This window comes from Pelecanus crispus, chromosome 13, assembly GCF_030463565.1.
Source record: "Pelecanus crispus isolate bPelCri1 chromosome 13, bPelCri1.pri, whole genome shotgun sequence".
NCBI classification, from domain to species: domain Eukaryota; kingdom Metazoa; phylum Chordata; class Aves; order Pelecaniformes; family Pelecanidae; genus Pelecanus; species Pelecanus crispus.
In genome coordinates this window covers 24,784,370-24,802,960 of record NC_134655.1, presented here as the reverse complement: position 1 = coordinate 24,802,960, position 18,591 = coordinate 24,784,370, and the positions used below count along the sequence as shown (strand labels likewise).

Sequence of the window (18,591 nt, the reverse complement as noted above, 5' to 3'; positions counted from 1 at the left end):
TTTTCTTTTGGTGGCCTGACTCTTGATTTATGGATGTAAAGGCTGAGTAGTGCTCCTGCCGGTTGCCAAGAAAACGTCTGGTGTAGAAAGCTGGTCTTAAATCAGAGCATTCAGCTGGTTAATTGTGCAGCGAGTTGGGCCAGAGAGAATTACGGAGCTTACAATTAAGACTCTGATCTTGCAAGAAGCCCTGCGTGGATGGATTCCTGCACCTTTATGGGTCTCTGTGCAGCCCATAAATTTAAGATGTCAGTGCTCCACTAAGCACATTTCAATTCTAAATTTATCATATAGATGTGTCTACTGAAGGATGCCTTTAACCTCTCCAAATTCTTCCCCTGGGAAGTCCTCACTGAGGCCCAGTCTCAAGCTTTGGAACTTCTTGTTTTGATATCTTTTCTCTGTAGAAAAACATACAAGGTTTTACTTGCGCTGGAAAACATTTTTCTTGCTCAGATGAAATCAAAACGTTTTCCTTAAGAAAGCAAACCAGCACCTGTGGGTTGGGACACCAGAATTGTTGGGATAGCGCCTCAGCGCTCATTCCAATCTGTAATCATTTACTACAAGGGCTAATAGAAAAAGAAAACAGGTTCTTTCCCTGAAACACTGTTGTTTTGAAGGCATCCATCCCTGGAAAAATTACGGCCCCAAAAGGAGCCTTCAGAGAAACAAGGAGCCAGGAAAAAAAGGAAAAAAAAAAAAACCAAACCAAAACCCCAAACCCTCAAGCTGCTGCTTCAGCTTGTGCTACCTGGGCACGGGGCCCTGTGTGCGTCCCAGGCGGGGGACAGCCGGGGTGCAGGAGCGGAGGGGGCCGAGGGGCGGCTGCGGCTCCACGACGCTGCCGTTTGTTTTTTCCAGCTTTAACTAGGAGCTTTGGTTAGTTCTGCATTTGAAGCACTTTACGCTTAACCAGCAAGCCCGAGCGACTCCGGATGAATCATGCAGCGAGGTTTTGTGCCAGCCCCGCGGTGCAACGGACCCTTTGGGCGCAGGTCGGGCCCGCAGCTGCAGCGAGACCCGGACAAGCGGCTCGTCTGGTGGTGGGAGGGCAGACGGGGGCTGCTCCCAAGCCCCCCCATCCCTACATGCTTCATCCAGCCTTTACCCGCATCCCACACCGCTCCCAGCACACGGCCCCGGCCGCGCTCTTCGTCTCCTGCTCCTGGCTGCAGCAGCACCCTGTAACTGCAGCCCTGGTAAGCAGTTCCCATCTTGCTATCGCCATTTCCCTCCCCCAAATTATTGCTGACAAGCCTTCACCCTGTCCTTCTGCACCCCGAAGGTAACTTGGCAAACCAGCTGCAAATACTCCTAGGATGAAAATCGGGAGAAGGTTTCTAATCACAAGAGAAATGAGGTTTTGCAGTCCGTATTCTTGCTCGGGCGGTTAATCAGAACCTAGCTGTGGTTAAGATGGAATTAGGTTCATTTATAACACACACAGTCATGCCACTGCCTGCGCCAGTGGCGCGCAGGACCCCTGGGCCATGGAGCATCTCCAGGACCCCTGGGCCATGGAGCATCTCCAGGCCGTGTCCTGTGCCCGCCGGAGCCAGCTGCCCGCTCCTGCCCTCCCGGCCCCTCTCCTGCCCCGCTGCCGGCGGCTGCACCCCGCGGCCGAGCCGGCGGCCTCTGGCTTGAGCGCCCGCCTACGTGCTGAGCGCTCCTGATTCCGGATTTGAGCCAAGCCCTCACGAGAGGTTTCACCATCTGAGCCCTGCGAGCACTCGCGCAGCACATGAGGCTGGAGGAGCTGAGGGAGAGCTCTGTGCGAGGCTCCCCGGCCTGTTGCGTGCTGTAGTGATTTCATTGGGACTGTGGGCTCTGGCCAGCTTATATTATTAGGATTAGTTTTTCCAGCTGAAGAAACAGGGAAAAGCAAAAAGGGAGCAAAGGAAGCATTGCACATTACGTGCCGTGAGCCTCACGCATGAACTCTGCAGTTCAGCCAGCGCTCGCCCACAGCTCATGGCAGAGCACAGCTATGAGGAAATCGGCATTTCACTCGTGCTCCCTGCCAGGAGAGCGATTTTCGTCTTTGGTAAGAGAAGAAAGGCCAAGACTGCCAAAATGCATGGAGCTGCAGTAAAACCTGCCGTGGGGAAGGTGCTTCAGGGACTCCTGCTCCTGCTCCCGACGGTGGATGGTGCAGGGGGCAACGGGCAGCGGCGATTCCCGTGGCTGGAAGAGAGGTGGGGTGGTTTGGGGGTGCTGGAGGGGGCAGGCACTCCCTGTCCAGCTGCCCCTCAGGGGAGCCGCGGATACTCCGTGCTGCTGCCGGGGACCACTCCTGCCGCTGTAAGCGGGGTCTGAGCCCCAGCGCCACGATGCCGAACGGGGACGGGAAGGCAGGACTGTGCTCGGCGGGGCAAGGCACAGACCTGCTCCGAGCCTGCAAACCTGGAGCGCATGCTGCAAAGCTCAGCACCCTTGGGCTAGGGCTGGGATGGTACAAAATAATCGCAGCAAGGATACCGAGGATAGGGCAGTGGGCAGCCTAAAAAGGGGGTGGGTGAGAACACTCCCCGTTGTTCAGCTGAAGACCCTCAGAGACACCAGAGCTGAATTCATTCATCTCAAACTGCCGGAGCGGTTCCTGAGCTGCAGCCTTTTCCATCCACATTATTAGGTTAAAAAAAAACAAAACAAAACAAAAAAAACACCCTCAACAAAGCAGCAAGCGGCATATTTAGGAAATCTCGTGGAGAGAGGCTGCACCTCCTCTTCGGGGAGGGAAGCAAAGCACGCAGGCTGCTGAGCGCGGGGGCAGAGGGCGGCTCGGCCACCCCGGCTCCCCCAGGAACACCCTCCCCCTCCCACGAGCTCCTGTGTGGTCGCCTCGCTCGGGCACTTGTCCATAAATCCAGGCTCAAGAGCAGGTTGCAAGACTCCCACTTCAGAGAGAAAGCTGCTCTCTCCTGCGAGAGGTCTTTTTGTTAAAGGGAAGAAAGCAGCCTGCGAACCAAATGCTCGTCCACAACATCACAACGTCAGAGCTGGGAGGAATGGGCAAACAGATGCGAGGAGGGGAAAGAGACGGAAAGACGGACAGACGGAAAGAAGCCGGTGCTGTGTCTGCAGTGATCATAAGCAAGTAGAAAGGTGCTTATGCTGACAGAGGCAGCTGAACAAGGATCAGTGAGCTGGAGTTAAAAATGAGAAAACATTTAAATAACACAAACTATCAAACGTGGCTCTCCGTAAGAGGCAGAACCACCCCCCCCGCGCAAACCCCCTGGCCCCAGCCGCGCTCGCGCGCCCTGGCCACGCAGGGAGGGTTGGCCGCGTCCCGGGGGTGCTGGGACAGGTCCTGCGCTGCCCGCGGGAGCCGAGCAGCGGGGTCCGCGCAGCCGAGGACGGCTGCAGCACGTGCAATGCTGGGACATGGCTTAAAGTAGGAAAAAAGCACGCTTAGACTCTTCTTTTTTTACTTCGTGGAAACTTTATAAACACTGGAAGTAATCTATGCTTTTACATGACAAAACGGCTCCGATGGCTGATGTCCGGGGGTCCTGCCGTGCGGCACGGGGCGAATCCCGCGTTCCTGCCGCTCCCGTGGCACCGGCAGCAGGGATTGTGCCCCACGGCCCTCCACCAGCGCAACCGAACGCCCTACAGCCGCTCCACCGCTGGTCCCCAGCGTTCAGCTGCGCGCACGGAGGAGGAAAAACCAGCACAGACACACGTGTGACAAATTATTTTAAAAGGACACAATGAAATACATTTCTAATAAGCCGCTTCCCTCCATTGTTCACAACGTCAGACTGAAACCCAAACTCCCTCGGGATTTCTTTCTTCCCACGGACCCCAACGGTGTCCCGCAGCGTCCGTGCCGGGGAGCGAGCGCGAGGCTGCCCGTGCACGAGCAGCGCGGGGGACGCGACAGCCGCCGTTTCCAATGGGATGGGTACCGTGGGCGCCAGCGCTGCGCAGCGGCCACCTCAGCGTTGGGGGTGCCACCGCCAGAGCCACCTGTGTCCGCAGAAGCCCGGGTGCTTCCCAAACCGACAGCCTCGAGGGGTCCTCAAAGCACAGCCCTGAGAGGGGAAGGCGTTTTGGGAAACGCTGGCCTTCTGTGGAGGAAGCACTGGCCTGACGCCTCGGGGACAGCCACCCCGGGAGGCGACGAAGCCACCGAAGGGCAAGCTCGAGCCCCAGCGCTTGCCCGCAGCAGGAGGCCGGGGGCTGACCGGGCGCTGCGGGAGAGGCTTCCCCAGCAACCAGAGCCACTCTGGGCTGGGCAGGGCACCTCTCTCCCTCCTTCAGTCTCGCTGGCTCACAGCTCCGTCTTACCTGCTCTCTTAGCTACCTGATCAGAACAACCCGATGCGCTCGGTCTTGGTGCTGCTCACACCTGGCCGCTCGCGAGAGGGTGCAGCAGAAAGGGCTCACCGTAGCTTTGAAAAGCCCTGAGATGCCGGTGTGCGTAATACAGTCTAGGCGTTGCTATCACTCTTTTGTTGGTTTTTTTGTTTGTTTGTTTTTGTTTTTCCTTAAAGCCACTTTTATGTGCCACTGTTGAAAGCAGGAGTACAGGAGCGAGCAGCTGGGGCACCGCCAAAGCCCGAAGGAGCGGAAGCACCATTGACACGACACGTGCGCGTCCAGTGAACGCCAGAATTACATTCAGCAATAAAGCAGACAGGCGCTAGATGCACACACAAGGCAAGCGTCAGGAGACAGCACGGGAAGGACCGCGGCAGCGTCCCGCCGGCAAACCTGCGCCAGGCAGGACACGAAGCGCGCTCGAGAGGATGGGGCACCCGGGAAGCAGCTAACGGGGATGTTTGGCCACTGGTTTGGGAATGCTCCCAGCACCCAAGGAAAATCATTCAAAACAGGAAAGCTGCCTTTGGGCTAGTGGGAGGAAGCAGGGAAGCTGCTCGTTGCCTATTTACAGGTAAATGCTACAGCTCAGAGCTGAGCCCTGGTGTCAGCTGGAACCACGAATAAGCCTCTACTGTTAACAGGGGTGCTAGGGGTGCTCCTGGCTAGGAGGAACCCTCCAGACCAAAGGGCAGCATGTACACGGCCGCTGCCGAGGAGAAGAGACTGGACATCTCTTGGATTGGAAATTAATGTAAGAAGCAAACAAGAAACTGGGTGCCTTTTAGAAAACGGGTGGCTTTGACCTATATTCAGCGAGTTTCAGTTCTTCGCCACCTCTGTGCCGGCCCACCAGAATAACCCCAGGACGGAGACTTCTTGGTGGGCCTGTGGGAAGTGGGTCTGGTGGGAGAGTGGCTCACGCCGGAGGAGGAGGAGCATGAGGAGGAGGAGGAGGAGGAGGTGGAGGAAGAGGAGCAGGAGCACCTGCCGCCTCCTTCTCCCAGCCGCGCTCTGGGAGGCTGCTGACCCGACCGGCGCTGCCCGGAAAGCCGACCCGCAGGCAGGGGATGCGGCCCCGCTCGGGCAGAGCCCCCCGGCACAGCCGCGTCTGCCGGCGTGCTTCCCCAGGACAGGGGCATGCCAACACCAGGGAGGAGATGAAGAAAGGTCCCGCAGAGCTAAGCACGATGGTCCCAGCAATTCCTGTCCTGCCTGCCGTAGCGCAAGCAGTGTTTCCAGCAACATACACTGCTCTCCTACACACTGAAAAACACAGTATAGCTTACTGAGCGAGGAAAATGTAACATAAAGGAAGGAGCTTCTCATGGCAAGGGGGGCCAACCCAAACTCCAGTCATTCTACCCTTGCATCCAAGCATGGGGAGTCAACCCCTCGCGTTTCGACTCCAACGTCTGTCCAAGGTCACCCTTGCCAAGGTGCATTTCCCAAAAAGTGAGCCGGTAAACGGCCACTCCCGCCCTCCGCTGTCCCTTCCGCAGCCCGTCGGCTGGATGGCTCTGCCCAGCGCTGCCGGCACTCACCCAGCCCTGCAAACGCTGCTGGTCGCCTGCAAGGGCACACACGAGCGTCCTTCGCAGCCTGCGCAGAGAGGGGTGGCGGAAGGACTGGGAACAGTTCAACACAAATGTCTGGGTAGGGTCTTCTCTCCATCGTTATCTCTCTCTCTTCTAATTTCTTGAGCCACTTACGACAGCACGCTCTGAAATTATCGTCCGGTAAGATAGCTGCTCTCCAGGGGCACTGGAACTGGAAAAGTCTTAGCTGTGACACATCTGTTTCACAAGCACAGAAAATCCTCCTGGGTCTAGCTGGGCTGAGGTGGTTACAAAGTCTGGAAGAAGAAAACAAGCACGCTCTATGCAGCAGTGTAAATTCATCAGCGACGGCAAAACCACAACCGGAGCAAGGCCAGACCTTGGCAACGCCGCTGGCACAGCGCTCACGTTTACCCTGGGCGCTGCAGTGAGGAGGCTCAGGAAAGGCAGCGCAGGCTGATTTACTCCACCCTGCCACACCACCCCAACCAAGAGCGTGGACCACCTCCAGTCATCATCTTTCCTTCTGCAAGGGTCTCCTACAGGAAGGACATTTCTCCTGATCTTTGAGATTCCCACTGCCCCCACTGGACTCCTACCACCCCAAAACTGCTGAATTTGTGTTAGATGTGTGCTTTTGGTTTATTATTTGATTTATTGTCATAAACACGTACCTTTAACCTCAGCTCTCATCACCTGGGATCCTGCCTTGTGGTGATGAAGAACTGTATATAAGAAAGTAGAAGAATACAGGAAAAAAATTAATGCAGTAAGCAAGCTCGAACTCAGATCCACAAACCTAGAAGGCTGCGTAACAGTCAGGTCAGGGATATATTTTTCAATACAACTAGCGAACTCACTGTCAACACTAACAGACGTTTATCACTTACATGCAAACCTGCTCACACTTTTAGCAGAGGTTGGTGATCTTTAAAAGCAGGAAGCTGAAGCTTATTTGAGCAGGTATTATGACAAATGAAATCCGCTGCCACAAACCACAATGCTTGCAATTCAAAGCCCTGCCATCCCAGCCTAGCCCGAAGGCTTCGGAGCCCAAGCTGTCACTCCATCACACCGTACCTCTCTGCGGTGGAGCTACGCCTGCACATACATTGTGTGTAGGACCATCCACTCTCTGGTCTCGCATCTCTGATCAGCTGCTGCGATCTAACCAGCCCTCCTCATCTCTCCCATGATCTTATCTCTGCTCTTCGCAAAGGCTGAGAAGCAAGTACAACGTGCACTACGCTGACTTAGATCCACACACATGATCAAAGGAATCCACAGATATGTTTATTACTTAGCAGATTTACATTTAACCTACCAAGTCTGTATCTGGATTCACATTTTACACTTTGTGCTCTTTGTTTAGTTCCAGCATTTTAGCTGAGAGCCATTTTCTGCCCACGGGCACGAGGCGAGAAAGGTCGGGGCTGGGGCTTCCCGAGCGGACTCGCTCTGCCTCAGAGGGAGCGCCCGACGCAGCAGGGCTGCTTTTATTTACGTGCCAGCTTCTCAGTGCCAGGCTTACCTGCTTGTTCTTCGGGAAGCTGTCTCAAAGAACTTTGTCCTAGAGGCCACCCTGCAAAGAGAACAAGAGAGGTCACTCCAGTTATCCGATATGGCAATTTGCTAATTAGGTCTCATCTGTGCCAGGGAAAAGAGCAGGAGCATTAGCAGACACCAAAGACGATCACCTTCAAACGATGTCTCTTCTCTGCCGAGGCAGCAACTGCGCTGCTCATGCTGCCAGCTCCATTCCCCTCTGCCTTCACACCGCCCTGGCCAGGCAGCCCTTGATCGCTTTTGGCTAGACCGCTTATTTCTGTGCTCTTGCTTGTAATCCTACATGCTGGTTTACAAACCTGCATCTGTCACTTTTTCTGGCCTCTCCTTCAGTTTTTACGTGCTTCATATTTAGCTCCCAACTGTCCTCATAGAAAGAAAAGTTCTAACAAGCGATTCAGGAGAGCGAAGGCAAGGCCTGTTCCTGCCCCGCAGGTGCGGAGCTGAACCTCTCGGTGCCTTTGCTGGACCAAGAGTGAACAGGCAGGGCTTGGATCAGCCGCCCAGCGTGGCTTTACTGCGGGCTCACGCAGAGAGCGGGGGCCAGTGCAGAGCGAGCTCGGGAGCTCTCCCACAGCAGGCACTTCCCCCAGGACCACTGCTGGAGATCGTCGCTCGTGGGCTGTGTGGCTTCCACGCTACAGAGGCACTCCAGTTCACGACAAACGTTTTTGCACCTTGTGTCACTATGGGCAGGTCTCTCTAAAATCTGAAAGAAATCTGATGATGAAGCTGAACTCCATCCAGTTTCCTTCAGGAAAGATATTCAAGCTGGGTCTTGTCCTTCCCCGGGAAGTGTCTCATTTGAGAGGCTTGCTCAGAGCCAGGCAGGAAGGGGCTCTCCAGCTTCACTGACACGAGAAATAGCAGAGAAGTGATGGGACAAAGCTCAGCCCCAGGCTGTACTCGAGAAGGTTCAGAGCTTGGTTTTTCCTGTGCGCGTTTGCCTTCGCTATTGCCACGCTCCCGTCCCAGGCTGTGCCCTCTGCAGAGCTTTCCAACGTGACGTTCAAACCCATGCTTGCACCGGCGTCGAAGGGGACGTCCACGCGGCCCCAGCCACTGTACACCACTGGTGCTGGAAACCAACGTGGTATTTCTCCTCCTCCTCCTCCTCTTCCAAAATTCCCGGTAGGTGACACCAGCTCCTACTCCTGCCACCCTGGCTGACCTCGTCCCCCCACACCCTCCCCAAGCCCCTGGGTGCCAGCAGCTCCTCGGGCCGAGCTGCCCACCCTGGGTACCACGCGCCTGCCGAGGGCTGCTGACTTACACGGATGAAGGCATCTCTTCTGCTGTTCCTGCTATCAGATCTGGCCTCTGCTCCAGTCTCGGAGGGACAGGAGTCCTGCATGGTGGGTCTGGAGGTCTCACAGGGGGACGTGTTATCACAGGCTTATCGCCATGGGATCGTGGCTTCGGGACACCGTCGCACTCGCCTGCAGGGTTGAGAATTACAAACACTGAGTACGAAGCTTTGGTGGAGGGCTAGATGTTTATGAGGAGGCATTAAACAAGTTAGTGGGCTTAGTTCTGTCTGTCTGCCCTGACATCCTCTCTTTGACAGTGGCCAATAGCCAGAATTTAGGGAAAGAGTCGCAGGAAAAGGCAATTCCCATTCTGCCTGCCCCAGCACAGCCTTCCCGGCACTAGAAAGAGGGGCTGATGCTGCACCCTGTGATGACAAACTCGATGTAGTTGCTGGCTGCAAAGATGATATTGCCTGGGAACGACAAGTTTTCTTAAACAAAACCTGTGCAGTGCCACTCTTCAAAAGCAAGAGGAATAGCCCAAATTGGTGATTCCTGCAGTCTGGGGCAGCTGCTTCTCTGAGCTTTTATCTTGGACAGTGGCTCTACCTGTCCTCTCCCCTGGCTTTCTGCTCTGCTCGCAGGAGTTCCTGCCTCGGCTGCTTTTCTTCCCCAAGATCCAGCCAACCTCATTATTCACTTAACCCTTGAAGACTTCCAAGGGTTAACTGAATGAGGAATAAGTGTCAGACTTTACCGGACACCCCTGGGGACCCCACAGCTTCCCTCCAGCACCCAGATCTCCAGGGCGCAGCTCCACAGCACAGCAATCCTTGCTGTCTTCTCGTCTGGCCATTTATATGGCTCAAAAGCACCTTAAGGGCTGGGTTCCTGCCCTTCTGATTTAGACGCTTCCACTGCTAGAGAGTCCTGTTTCTGTTTAGAAGTAAGCCAAAGATGTTTTTCTATTTGGTAAGATAATTGCTGCAAGTATTTAAACAAGGCTTTGCCAACCCCTTAGTTACTGAGCCTCATTATATCCTGGTGTGCTAGCTCAAACACCAGTCTTCAACCAACTTTCTTCTGTACTTGCATTTGTAAATTCCGACCCTAAATTTTCTCCTTGGTAAGCTGTATAACTTGCATTTCTCTTACTGAGAAAAGGCCCGTTTTTTGTCTTACTGAGAAAGGCCAAAAAGGCCTGTTTTCTAATCCTTCAGCCTATACTTCTTGGCTTCTCCAGTTTTTCAAAATTATTCCCAAACTGTGCACATTAAAAGCTCAATACAGCGTTCTAGCACTGATTTGCAAGTATCAACACAGATGTAATATAACTTTATTACTACCTCAGTGTTCTTCTGTATAGATGTTCAAGGATCAACACAGCCAGTTTTATTATGCTGTGGCTCCAGGACATGCTGTCAGCACGCTATGTGTGATCATGCAAAACCGTAAAACTTGGAAGCACTAAATGCAGTTGATGTATAAGCCAACTTTAAAAGCTATCTTACTCTTCCAAAAGCAGATTTCCACCTACCATTTATGCGACAAATTCAAACCAACCCAGTAGTGTGGGGCAGATGAATTTGATGTTTGTGCTACCCAGCTGGGCCTTTCTTCTTTCTCTCCATTGCACACAGGAGTCATTTGTCAAGAATGCAGCCTGGTTTTTATTTTCTAAATACAGGACTGTGAAGCTGTCAGGGTACAACAGCATCTGAAAAGCACTGGAAAGTGCACAGGAAAAGCTGGCAAATTGCAGAAAGCAATACAACTTTCATTATGACCATCGTCCTGAGTATTTTATAAAACTCAGCACCAAATAGCTGCTGTTACAGCAACGCGTACCGTCCTGCAAATGGCTGCCTGGTGTTGCAGGGGAGAATGTCTGCAGACATGCAGATACACACATACCCGCCTGCTTCCTCCACTGAAACAGACAACACCAGCTCAGATCTGGCCTCAAACTAATTATTTCTACCCGTAATAAATTTCTGTATAAAGCTTATTAGAATACAAATAATAATCGTTATTTATATTTAACACCAACGGATGAACTGTTGAAATAAACTTTCCCAGTAAAGCCTGAGTAAGCCAGAAGCTGCATCACAGGGGGCCTGACAGATAAAACCATCACAAGTTAAAATGTGAAAGTGACTTTTGCCATTTTCCTTGTCTCCGCTGAGGAGAGCGCTGACAATCCAGAGTGCTTACGGCTGCTTAGGCTGGGTACAAATTGCTTTGAGTTTAATGGTCTTTATATCGCTACTCAAGCCTGAATTTTAAGCGTCCGCTGAGCTAGGGTGAGCTCAGCACAAGCAGAGGCTCAGCTACCGCACGGAAAGCCTGCTTCACCTGACGCTGGTGGCATCTGCCCGGCTCGGCAGAGGAGGGGCAGCACCGGCACCGGCACCAGCACCGGCACCGGCCTCCGCAGGCTGCTCCGAAACCCCGCAGCAGCCGCACCCCCAGTAAGCAACAGACCAAAAGCACCCACCGTCCGAAACAAAATGGGACAACTCAGGAGGCCAAGGCCTGATCAAACCCTCGGGCTGCGGGCCCGTGCCCACATCTCAAGCTGTTCTGGTCTCCCAACCCCTCTTGCTGAGCTACAGCAAGGGGACTCGAGGCGCGAAGCCCACCACCCGCTCCGGCCGTCCCGGCGCACGAGGCACAGCGGGGAGGGCTGGCTCGGGCGCCTCGAGCTTCCCTCGGGAGAACGGCAGTCCTTCGGCCTCGCTTCGGCTGGGACCCCAGTGCATGCTCACCCTCTCTGCCGTAGATCCCCGGCCGGGGAGCCGGTCTCCTGGCCTGCAGCGTGGAGGTCCTCAGGGCAGGGCTGGTCACCACCCCGTTGGCAGCCTTGCTGGCCGGCTTCGCTCCTCCGTCCTGCAGCCTGGCCACCAGCTTCCCCACCTCCGCCTCGGCGCGCGGGTCGGGCCGGCCCTCGATGGGGGGACGCCCCGGCTCGTCCCCCCCCGGCCGGGGTGCGGGCAGGCGGCTGCGGTGCAGCGGCTTGGGGGCCTCCGTGCCGACGCTGCTGCTGCTGCCGTTGGGGGTCTGGCCGTGCCGGTCTGCTGCGGAGCCAAGGGGACAGCCAGCCACGGGGTTAGGAAGCAGCACGGAGGCATCGTGGGCTCTGCCCCGCGGGAGCGCAGAGCTCTGCCCCAGAGCTGCACAGCTCCTGCAGCACGGCGGGACAAGCACGCCTGCGGCGGGAGCCCGGAGGAGACGCTGCTTTGGCAGCAACGGTTCCTCACCGAGCAAAACGCAAACAGCAAGTGGCTCACACAAATGCTGAGGAATAAAGAAAACTGAAACAATGCTGAATGTAACACAATATACTTAAGGGTTTCTTAAATTTCCAGTACTCTTGCTTATGAGAAGTTGCATGCCATGCTTTTATGTCCCTCCCAAAATCATTCGTCTCATCGCTCTTGCTGGGGTAGAGACCCAGGCACGGGGTGCAGAAGCGCCGCCATGAAACTGACTGCGCCCTGCAGCCCTGGTGCCGTCAAACGCTAAGGCTTCTGCTCCCAGTTCGGAGAAACAGTTAAATGCAAGGCCATCTGCTTCCACGAGCAGTCTTGTGATTTCAAAGAGCAATTTGAATCAATCATGTTTTGCCAGTGCCAAAAAGTACACGTCTAGTGTTAAGTTTAAAACATCATCAAAGCTCTGGAAACTGTAACAGAGAAAAGGACTTTTCATCTCTTTGCTGATGATGTGATCCAGGGCACAGCTTGCAACCACAATTAGAGCAAATTGGGTGCAGAGAGAAACACGACTTTAAATTGGTGTGCCCTTCGACCTGATAATAAGGGCCTCACCATTTCCTTACAGTCAAATGAATTTAACAGCAGAGTTGTACTTGGTTTAGGAAATACTATCGCTGGGTCCTGAAAAAGCGCCTCAGTATTACTGCTCTGGATGTAAAATCGCCAGCGGCTGAGCCAGCCCCGCAGACCCTCTCGGGGCTGATGTGCTCCGGGAGGACAAGACTCCAGCAGCACAGCCCAGCGCCAGCCCCGCCACGCTCGCTCCCGTCCCACCAACTCTGCTCCTCAGCTGCATTTGCATTCACTTGGCGTTTTTGCCTCTGAAGCTACAAAACCTCTGCACTGGGCTTCTCAAAGGCAAGAAGCAGTCTTAGTTTAGCTAATGGAGAATGTGGCGAGTAACAGAAAAAAAAAATCCCCGTGGAGTTTGAGCTGTGAGATGATGCAACCTACGTGTGAGTATTTTTTTGCCTGCCTTTCTCACCAGCACCAGACCTCGCTGTCTGCCGTGTTCACGGCCTGGGAAGCGCAGTCCTGCTACTGTTATCTCCCTAGCTCCTGGAAAGGTGTTAAAAGAAACAGGAGGGGTGAGAGGCAGGTAAGGCATCAGCGAACAGCCGGACTGACCTCCGCTTTCTTCCACAGAAGCACCGAAGAAGACGGGTCTTTCCCTCAGAGGACGTTTGGAAATGGTGATGGGCTTGTGCCGCCGGGCAGCCACCCTGGGAGGAGGCACCGGGGGTGCGGTGGTGTCTTCTGGGGGGCCGGAGTAGATCTGCAAAGGCAGACACGTTCAGATGACCCAGCCGACAGGAAGGGGCTGCTGCCTCACCTGCAGCCGCAGGCCCACCCGCCCAGCGCAGAGGTGGGTGACGGCCACCACCGACACCTTCCCCGCGGCTCTGCCCGGCCTCCGGCAGCGCGTGGTGCAGAGCCCCCCGGGCCAGGCGCCGCGCCGGCGCGTCGGGCAGCCCTCCGAGCACCGCACGTCACAGCCGCGCTCGAGCTGTCGGGCCCCTCGGCTCTGGGAAGGAGTTTGGCAGCTGAGCCACGCCAGGAGCAAAGACCCAGCCCCTGCGCGGCAAGCGGCCACCCGCTGCCTTTGCCAAGGGCTGCCCCGCTCCTCCCGGCTCTCCAGCACGCACGGAAGGGGTCCGTGGCCTGAGTCACCTCTGACTGACCCAGGAGGGCTGGAAAAGCCAGGGCTGCTCCAAAGCACCCCGACGAGCCGCAGCCCACGAGAGCCTGGCAGGGCCCTTGCAGCCCTTCGCTGCAGCCCTGCGACCCCAGCTCCTCCAGCCTCTCCGGAGTCGGACCGACAGCACGCACCAGCCGCTCACAAGGGTCGGCTGCACCCGGGAAAGCCCCGGCTGCCGGGGCTAGAGAGGGGCTGGAGCAGGGCCGATGCTTTCGTTCTGGCTCTACAGACACGTCCTGCCATGGGCTTTCCAACGCACAGGCTGCCTGCTCTGCGCCTTGCACACCCACTGCAGCAACTGCAGCGCTAAACTAATTAACGCAGCAAAATCACAGATACAGAGAGAATGTGCAGAAGCAAATTATCCTGGAGCAGCTGAAGGAAGCTTTGAAGCTGAGGGCTTCTGAGAAACATCAAGATTTCAACACCAGCGAGGCGATACAATCTCCAGAAAGCACCCAAACAAACCACTGCATTGTTTTAGATTTAATGCTAACCCTTCAGCTCTTGACTTACAATGAAGTGTGTGGCACTAAGAAATTATCTTCAGTGAAATACTGGCATAAAAACAATGCTGCTAAGGAGTTTTACCTCCTTTTCTCACTGGTCATGTGGCATCTATTTGGTTGGGTTTCATTTAGAGGTTCTTATTTATGTCAGCGGTTTTTTTAAGAGCTGAAGGGATTAAGCCTCTGCCTCTTGAAACACCACATCAAGGACCAAAACCAACTGCTCTTGTGTTCTTCCCATGGACATAAATGGAATTTATATCTGTGAGTTAGTACGAACGGTGTGGCACGGGCTGCCAAGACTCAAGGCTGTGCTGCCCGTCCTGGGAGAAGGCGGAGCTGGTCCCTTCCCGGCTGTCGGAAGGAGACGGCTCAAGAGGACGAGAGCTCCCACCAGACCCAACCGACGAGCAGGGTCACTGCTCCCTTGGTGAACGCTTTGTTATGGAAGAACAGTTTTATCGTGTCACCCAGAAAAATTTTTACGTGAAGAAATTAACATTCTGATTTGATTAAGCATACCGTTTTTGTCATTTAAACCAAAAGCACGTTCTTTCTTCTCCCAGCCGAAGAGCAGTTCTGGGAAACCAAGATGGGGAATGAGAGAGAAAAACACGGTCCCACTTCAACCTTCTCGATCCCAAAGACCAGGTAGCGTGTAGCACGGTGAGGGTGGGCGCCGGCCGTCTCTGCAGCCGGGCTCCCCACACGTCTGACCCGGCCAGCGCAGGGGCGAGGTCGGACCCCAGCTGTGCCTGGCCAAGACGGCCCAGGCTTGCACTCAGCAGGCTCCGTCTAAGTATGGTGCGCCGGTACTCGGGCTTTGCTCCTGGCTTCGCCTGCCCTACTCTGCATGAAGGGAGGAGGAACGACACGCTCTGCAGCTGCCCGTGCGGCTGCTCTTGGGGCACTTAGGGCAAAGACCCAAACGAGCTCCAAACCCCGATCTCATCATTTCGGCTGCTTTTCTTTCCTGATTCGGTGGCACGGCGTGGCTGCTGATGCTCAATGCCAACAAGGCTCTGCCCTTTGCAGGGGCAGTACATTTTCTCCACTCCAGAACACAAGGTCCGGTGCATTCCCCCTGTCTGGGTTTGGAGGAATTTGCTGTGACATTAACAGCCTGTGATTTGAAAGCAGCAGCTCATGTATTATTAAATAGCAAAGGTTTACCTGCAGCAGGCAATTTTTTTGAAACATCAACCTCATTCCTATATATTGATACGTGCCCAACATTGTTTTTTAAAGAAAAAAAGTGTCAAGTTCCCCATGGATGCTTATACAGGTACCACAGAATGCTGTTTTCATAAGATGCTTTTCAAAATCTGAAAACCATGCTAAAACCTGCCACAAACTACTCCTTTTAAGATGTGGGTGCAGCCTCTTCTTTACTTCTGCCTTCTAAATGAAAATCCAAGTTAAACAACTCGAAGGTACGAAGATATTGACAGACCCTCGTATTCAGAAGGTTTGTACAGTGAAGAATGTATTTCCAGAGCGATCAACTCAATTAATTTAACCATGGCACTGAAATATAAGCTGTGGAAACAGTAATTATCCACAAAGATTTCATGAACAGTTACTTTGTCCTTAGAGTCTTCATATTGCACTATATAAACCATATCCCTCTCTTCCTCCAGACTCATTTAGAGTGTTTGCTCATGTGTGAGCTGAAGACACTTTCAGCGCTGACGCCGAACTTACAAGCTCAATCTAATAAATGTTACTAACTTAACCTTATCACTGAAGAAATTAAAAGCAAGCAAAGACACGTCTGGCTTAATTAAAGATTTAATTCCAGCTCTTAGAGGTGGCAGTGTAAATCATGTGTTGACTCAGCCCGCACCGCAGGCTGTACAAGAGCGGAGGACAGAGGCTCAGTTCTGTAGCAAGTTGTACAAGGAAGCCAGCACACAAACGATTCCCTATTTTGCTGTGGGAACTTATTTAAAGTGTTTGCAGAGACCTAAAGAAACTGGCTTGTGATTTTCATAAGCTTCTTGTGTGGATACTCAAACGCCTCTCCGAGCTCTTTCATCCCATTTCTCTGGTTTCAACCCTCAGCACCATAACCGGCTCCCACGCCACCTGTCTGGCCCCTGTTTGGTTCCTCAGACTCCACATCCACTTTTCCAAGAATCCTGCTCTTTCAGCTTCGGCCTCCTCTTCCTTTCCCAAAAAGGGAGCTTCACTTCTGCACGTGTGCTGCCCTGCCTGCTGGGAGCACCACTCCATCCTCCCCACAGCAAACGTAATCCTTTAAAGGATGGCTTCAAACTTCCCCTACCTCTGAGACACAAGAGATTGTTTGGACACTCTGCAACAAAAAGTATTATGAAAAGCTGAAGGACCAAACTCACTCCTCCGAACCCAGAGCTGTTATCAGGAAAGCAACCTGGTCCCTGGTACGCTGACCTCAATGCAAACGCTGCTCAAGTTTTTAAATATTAACATACAGCTCTATCATCCTCCAGCCACCCTGAAAACCCTAAGCCACTATATCAGATATCACGAGGAGAAAGCGCTAATACAGAAGACAGTGGAATATTCTACTTTCCATCAGGAGATAAAACATCACACGACAAAAAGCTGTTGCCTACATGTGAATCCTCAGCACGCCCCACAGCAGACTAATCCAGACCGCATTTAGGCAATGCTCTCAGACAAAACTGTTCAGCAAAGATCCCATGAAAGGCAAACGCTGCTGGAGCCCTCGCCAGGGTGCGCTGCCCCGTGCAGAGCACTGCTCCAACACAACGGGCATCGGCCGCTCGCTGAAGTCTTCTCTGACTGCTCAACCCCAGGCAGCAGCTCCCCTCCCCAGACTCGCCCACGCCAGCCCTACACCTGGATCTGAACAGATCGTACGCACAGCTGAATTATTTTCATCAACCTTTCAATACTTGTCTGCTTTGGGCTTTTTTCCCCTGTATTAATAGTTGTACAGCGTCTCGTCTTGGCCCGTGCCCGCTGAAACCAGTTATGCTCTGTCTTCAGCAAAGGAAAGTGTAAAGTCCTGTAATGTCCAGGCACAGAACAGGGTTGGTTTTTTTTCAATAAAGATTCCTCTTATCTAAAAAGAAAAGCAAACATCTCTAGACTCAGGGTTTCCTTTGGAACTAGCTAAAGGCAACAGTGAGGAACATATCTGCTATGCTTTTGTTTCCTTCTGAAGCATTTCAGAACAGTAGATTATATAAAAAAATTCCCAGCCCCTAAGGAGACTCCAGAAAAAGGAGCCAGAGCTCTACATCGTTGCCACAGCAACAGTTTGCACGAACACGATGGAGCAGCCAGGGGCTGCGCGGAGGCACTCCCGGGGCTGCCACCGTACCTTCCCAAAGTGCTCGATGAGGATCTCAACTACGATGTTCTGGAACTTGATGTTCATCATCGCTGCCACGGTGTCCTCCTGTGCTCGCATGAGGGTAGGTCCAAATATCACCCCCATGTTAGACGGTGACATCAGATTCTCTCGGCTGTGCTCACATATGCTGCGGAGAGGAGGGAAAGAAGGAATAGGTTTTGGTTTGCTTTGGGTTTTTTTTCCAAAAGATCTTATTCCAAGCAATAAAAAAAGGATACCATAAGAATCAGTCGTTCGATTTTCTTCATTTTGTTTCAGCAGAATTTGTTTCCCAGCCCTACCAGAGACAAAACATGTCTCTAGCTATGACACACAAGCTTGGCTAGGACAACTGCTTGGGAGAGCAGCATGCTGACAGCATTTTTACTTGATCCCTTCCCACTCCTAGCTCATCTTTTAACTCCGCAATCAAAAGTCATTTGCGCAAGACATACACAGAAGTAATAATTTAAATTGGAATATCCTATTTATCCAGAACCGACTTTTGGCTTTAATTTTTCCTCTCTCCGAAGGAGGAGGACTGAATGTAGGGAGGACACTTTGGAGGTTTTCAATAAATCTCGACACAGCATCTTTTTTCTGAAAGAACCACTGTTTTCCCAGAACAGAGCTCTCTCTGTCCAGCAGCCTTCAAGCTTCGGAGAACACGCAAGCCTGGGGAGCAGCAGCAATTGCTGACTGAAGTACTAACCACCTAGGTGGGCACCACCTATTTCCAGAAGTGGACCAGAGGAGAGAGACTGATGCTGATATGTAATGAATTCTGGGTTTGTCCTGTAGCTCCAGTGTTAAAGAAGTTTCTGTCAGCACAAAGGGGAGAGGGAATGGAATTTAAGCGTAAACACTTTAAGGAATAAACACAGTGACCACAAGTACAGCGCTAGCTTCATCGGACTGCACACCAGACACTCTCAGCTCTGCCACTTACGCAGAAAGGTTTCTAAAAACCACACAAACGTGCGCATGAAAGGCTGGAACCGGGTGGCAGGCAGGGTCCCCCAGCCAGCCCTCCTTGCCCCAAAGAGGGGGCA

General features: G+C 53.3%; 1 protein-coding gene across 1 annotated transcript in view; it reads right to left on the bottom strand.

Moving 5' to 3' along the window:
* Positions 1–5,438: 5,438 nt before the first annotated feature.
* Positions 5,439–18,591, bottom strand: part of OPHN1 (oligophrenin 1) — a 67,119-nt gene continuing 53,966 nt past the window's right edge. The window contains exons 18-24 of the mRNA XM_075720359.1: positions 17,528–17,687; positions 13,114–13,261; positions 11,476–11,784; positions 8,731–8,896; positions 7,423–7,473; positions 6,566–6,616; positions 5,439–6,187 (exon numbers count right to left, since the gene is read on the bottom strand). Coding sequence (XP_075576474.1) covers positions 6,574–6,616; positions 7,423–7,473; positions 8,731–8,896; positions 11,476–11,784; positions 13,114–13,261; positions 17,528–17,687 — 877 coding nt within the window. The 3' untranslated portion in view covers positions 5,439–6,187; positions 6,566–6,573. The remainder of the gene's footprint in view (positions 6,188–6,565; positions 6,617–7,422; positions 7,474–8,730; positions 8,897–11,475; positions 11,785–13,113; positions 13,262–17,527; positions 17,688–18,591) is intronic.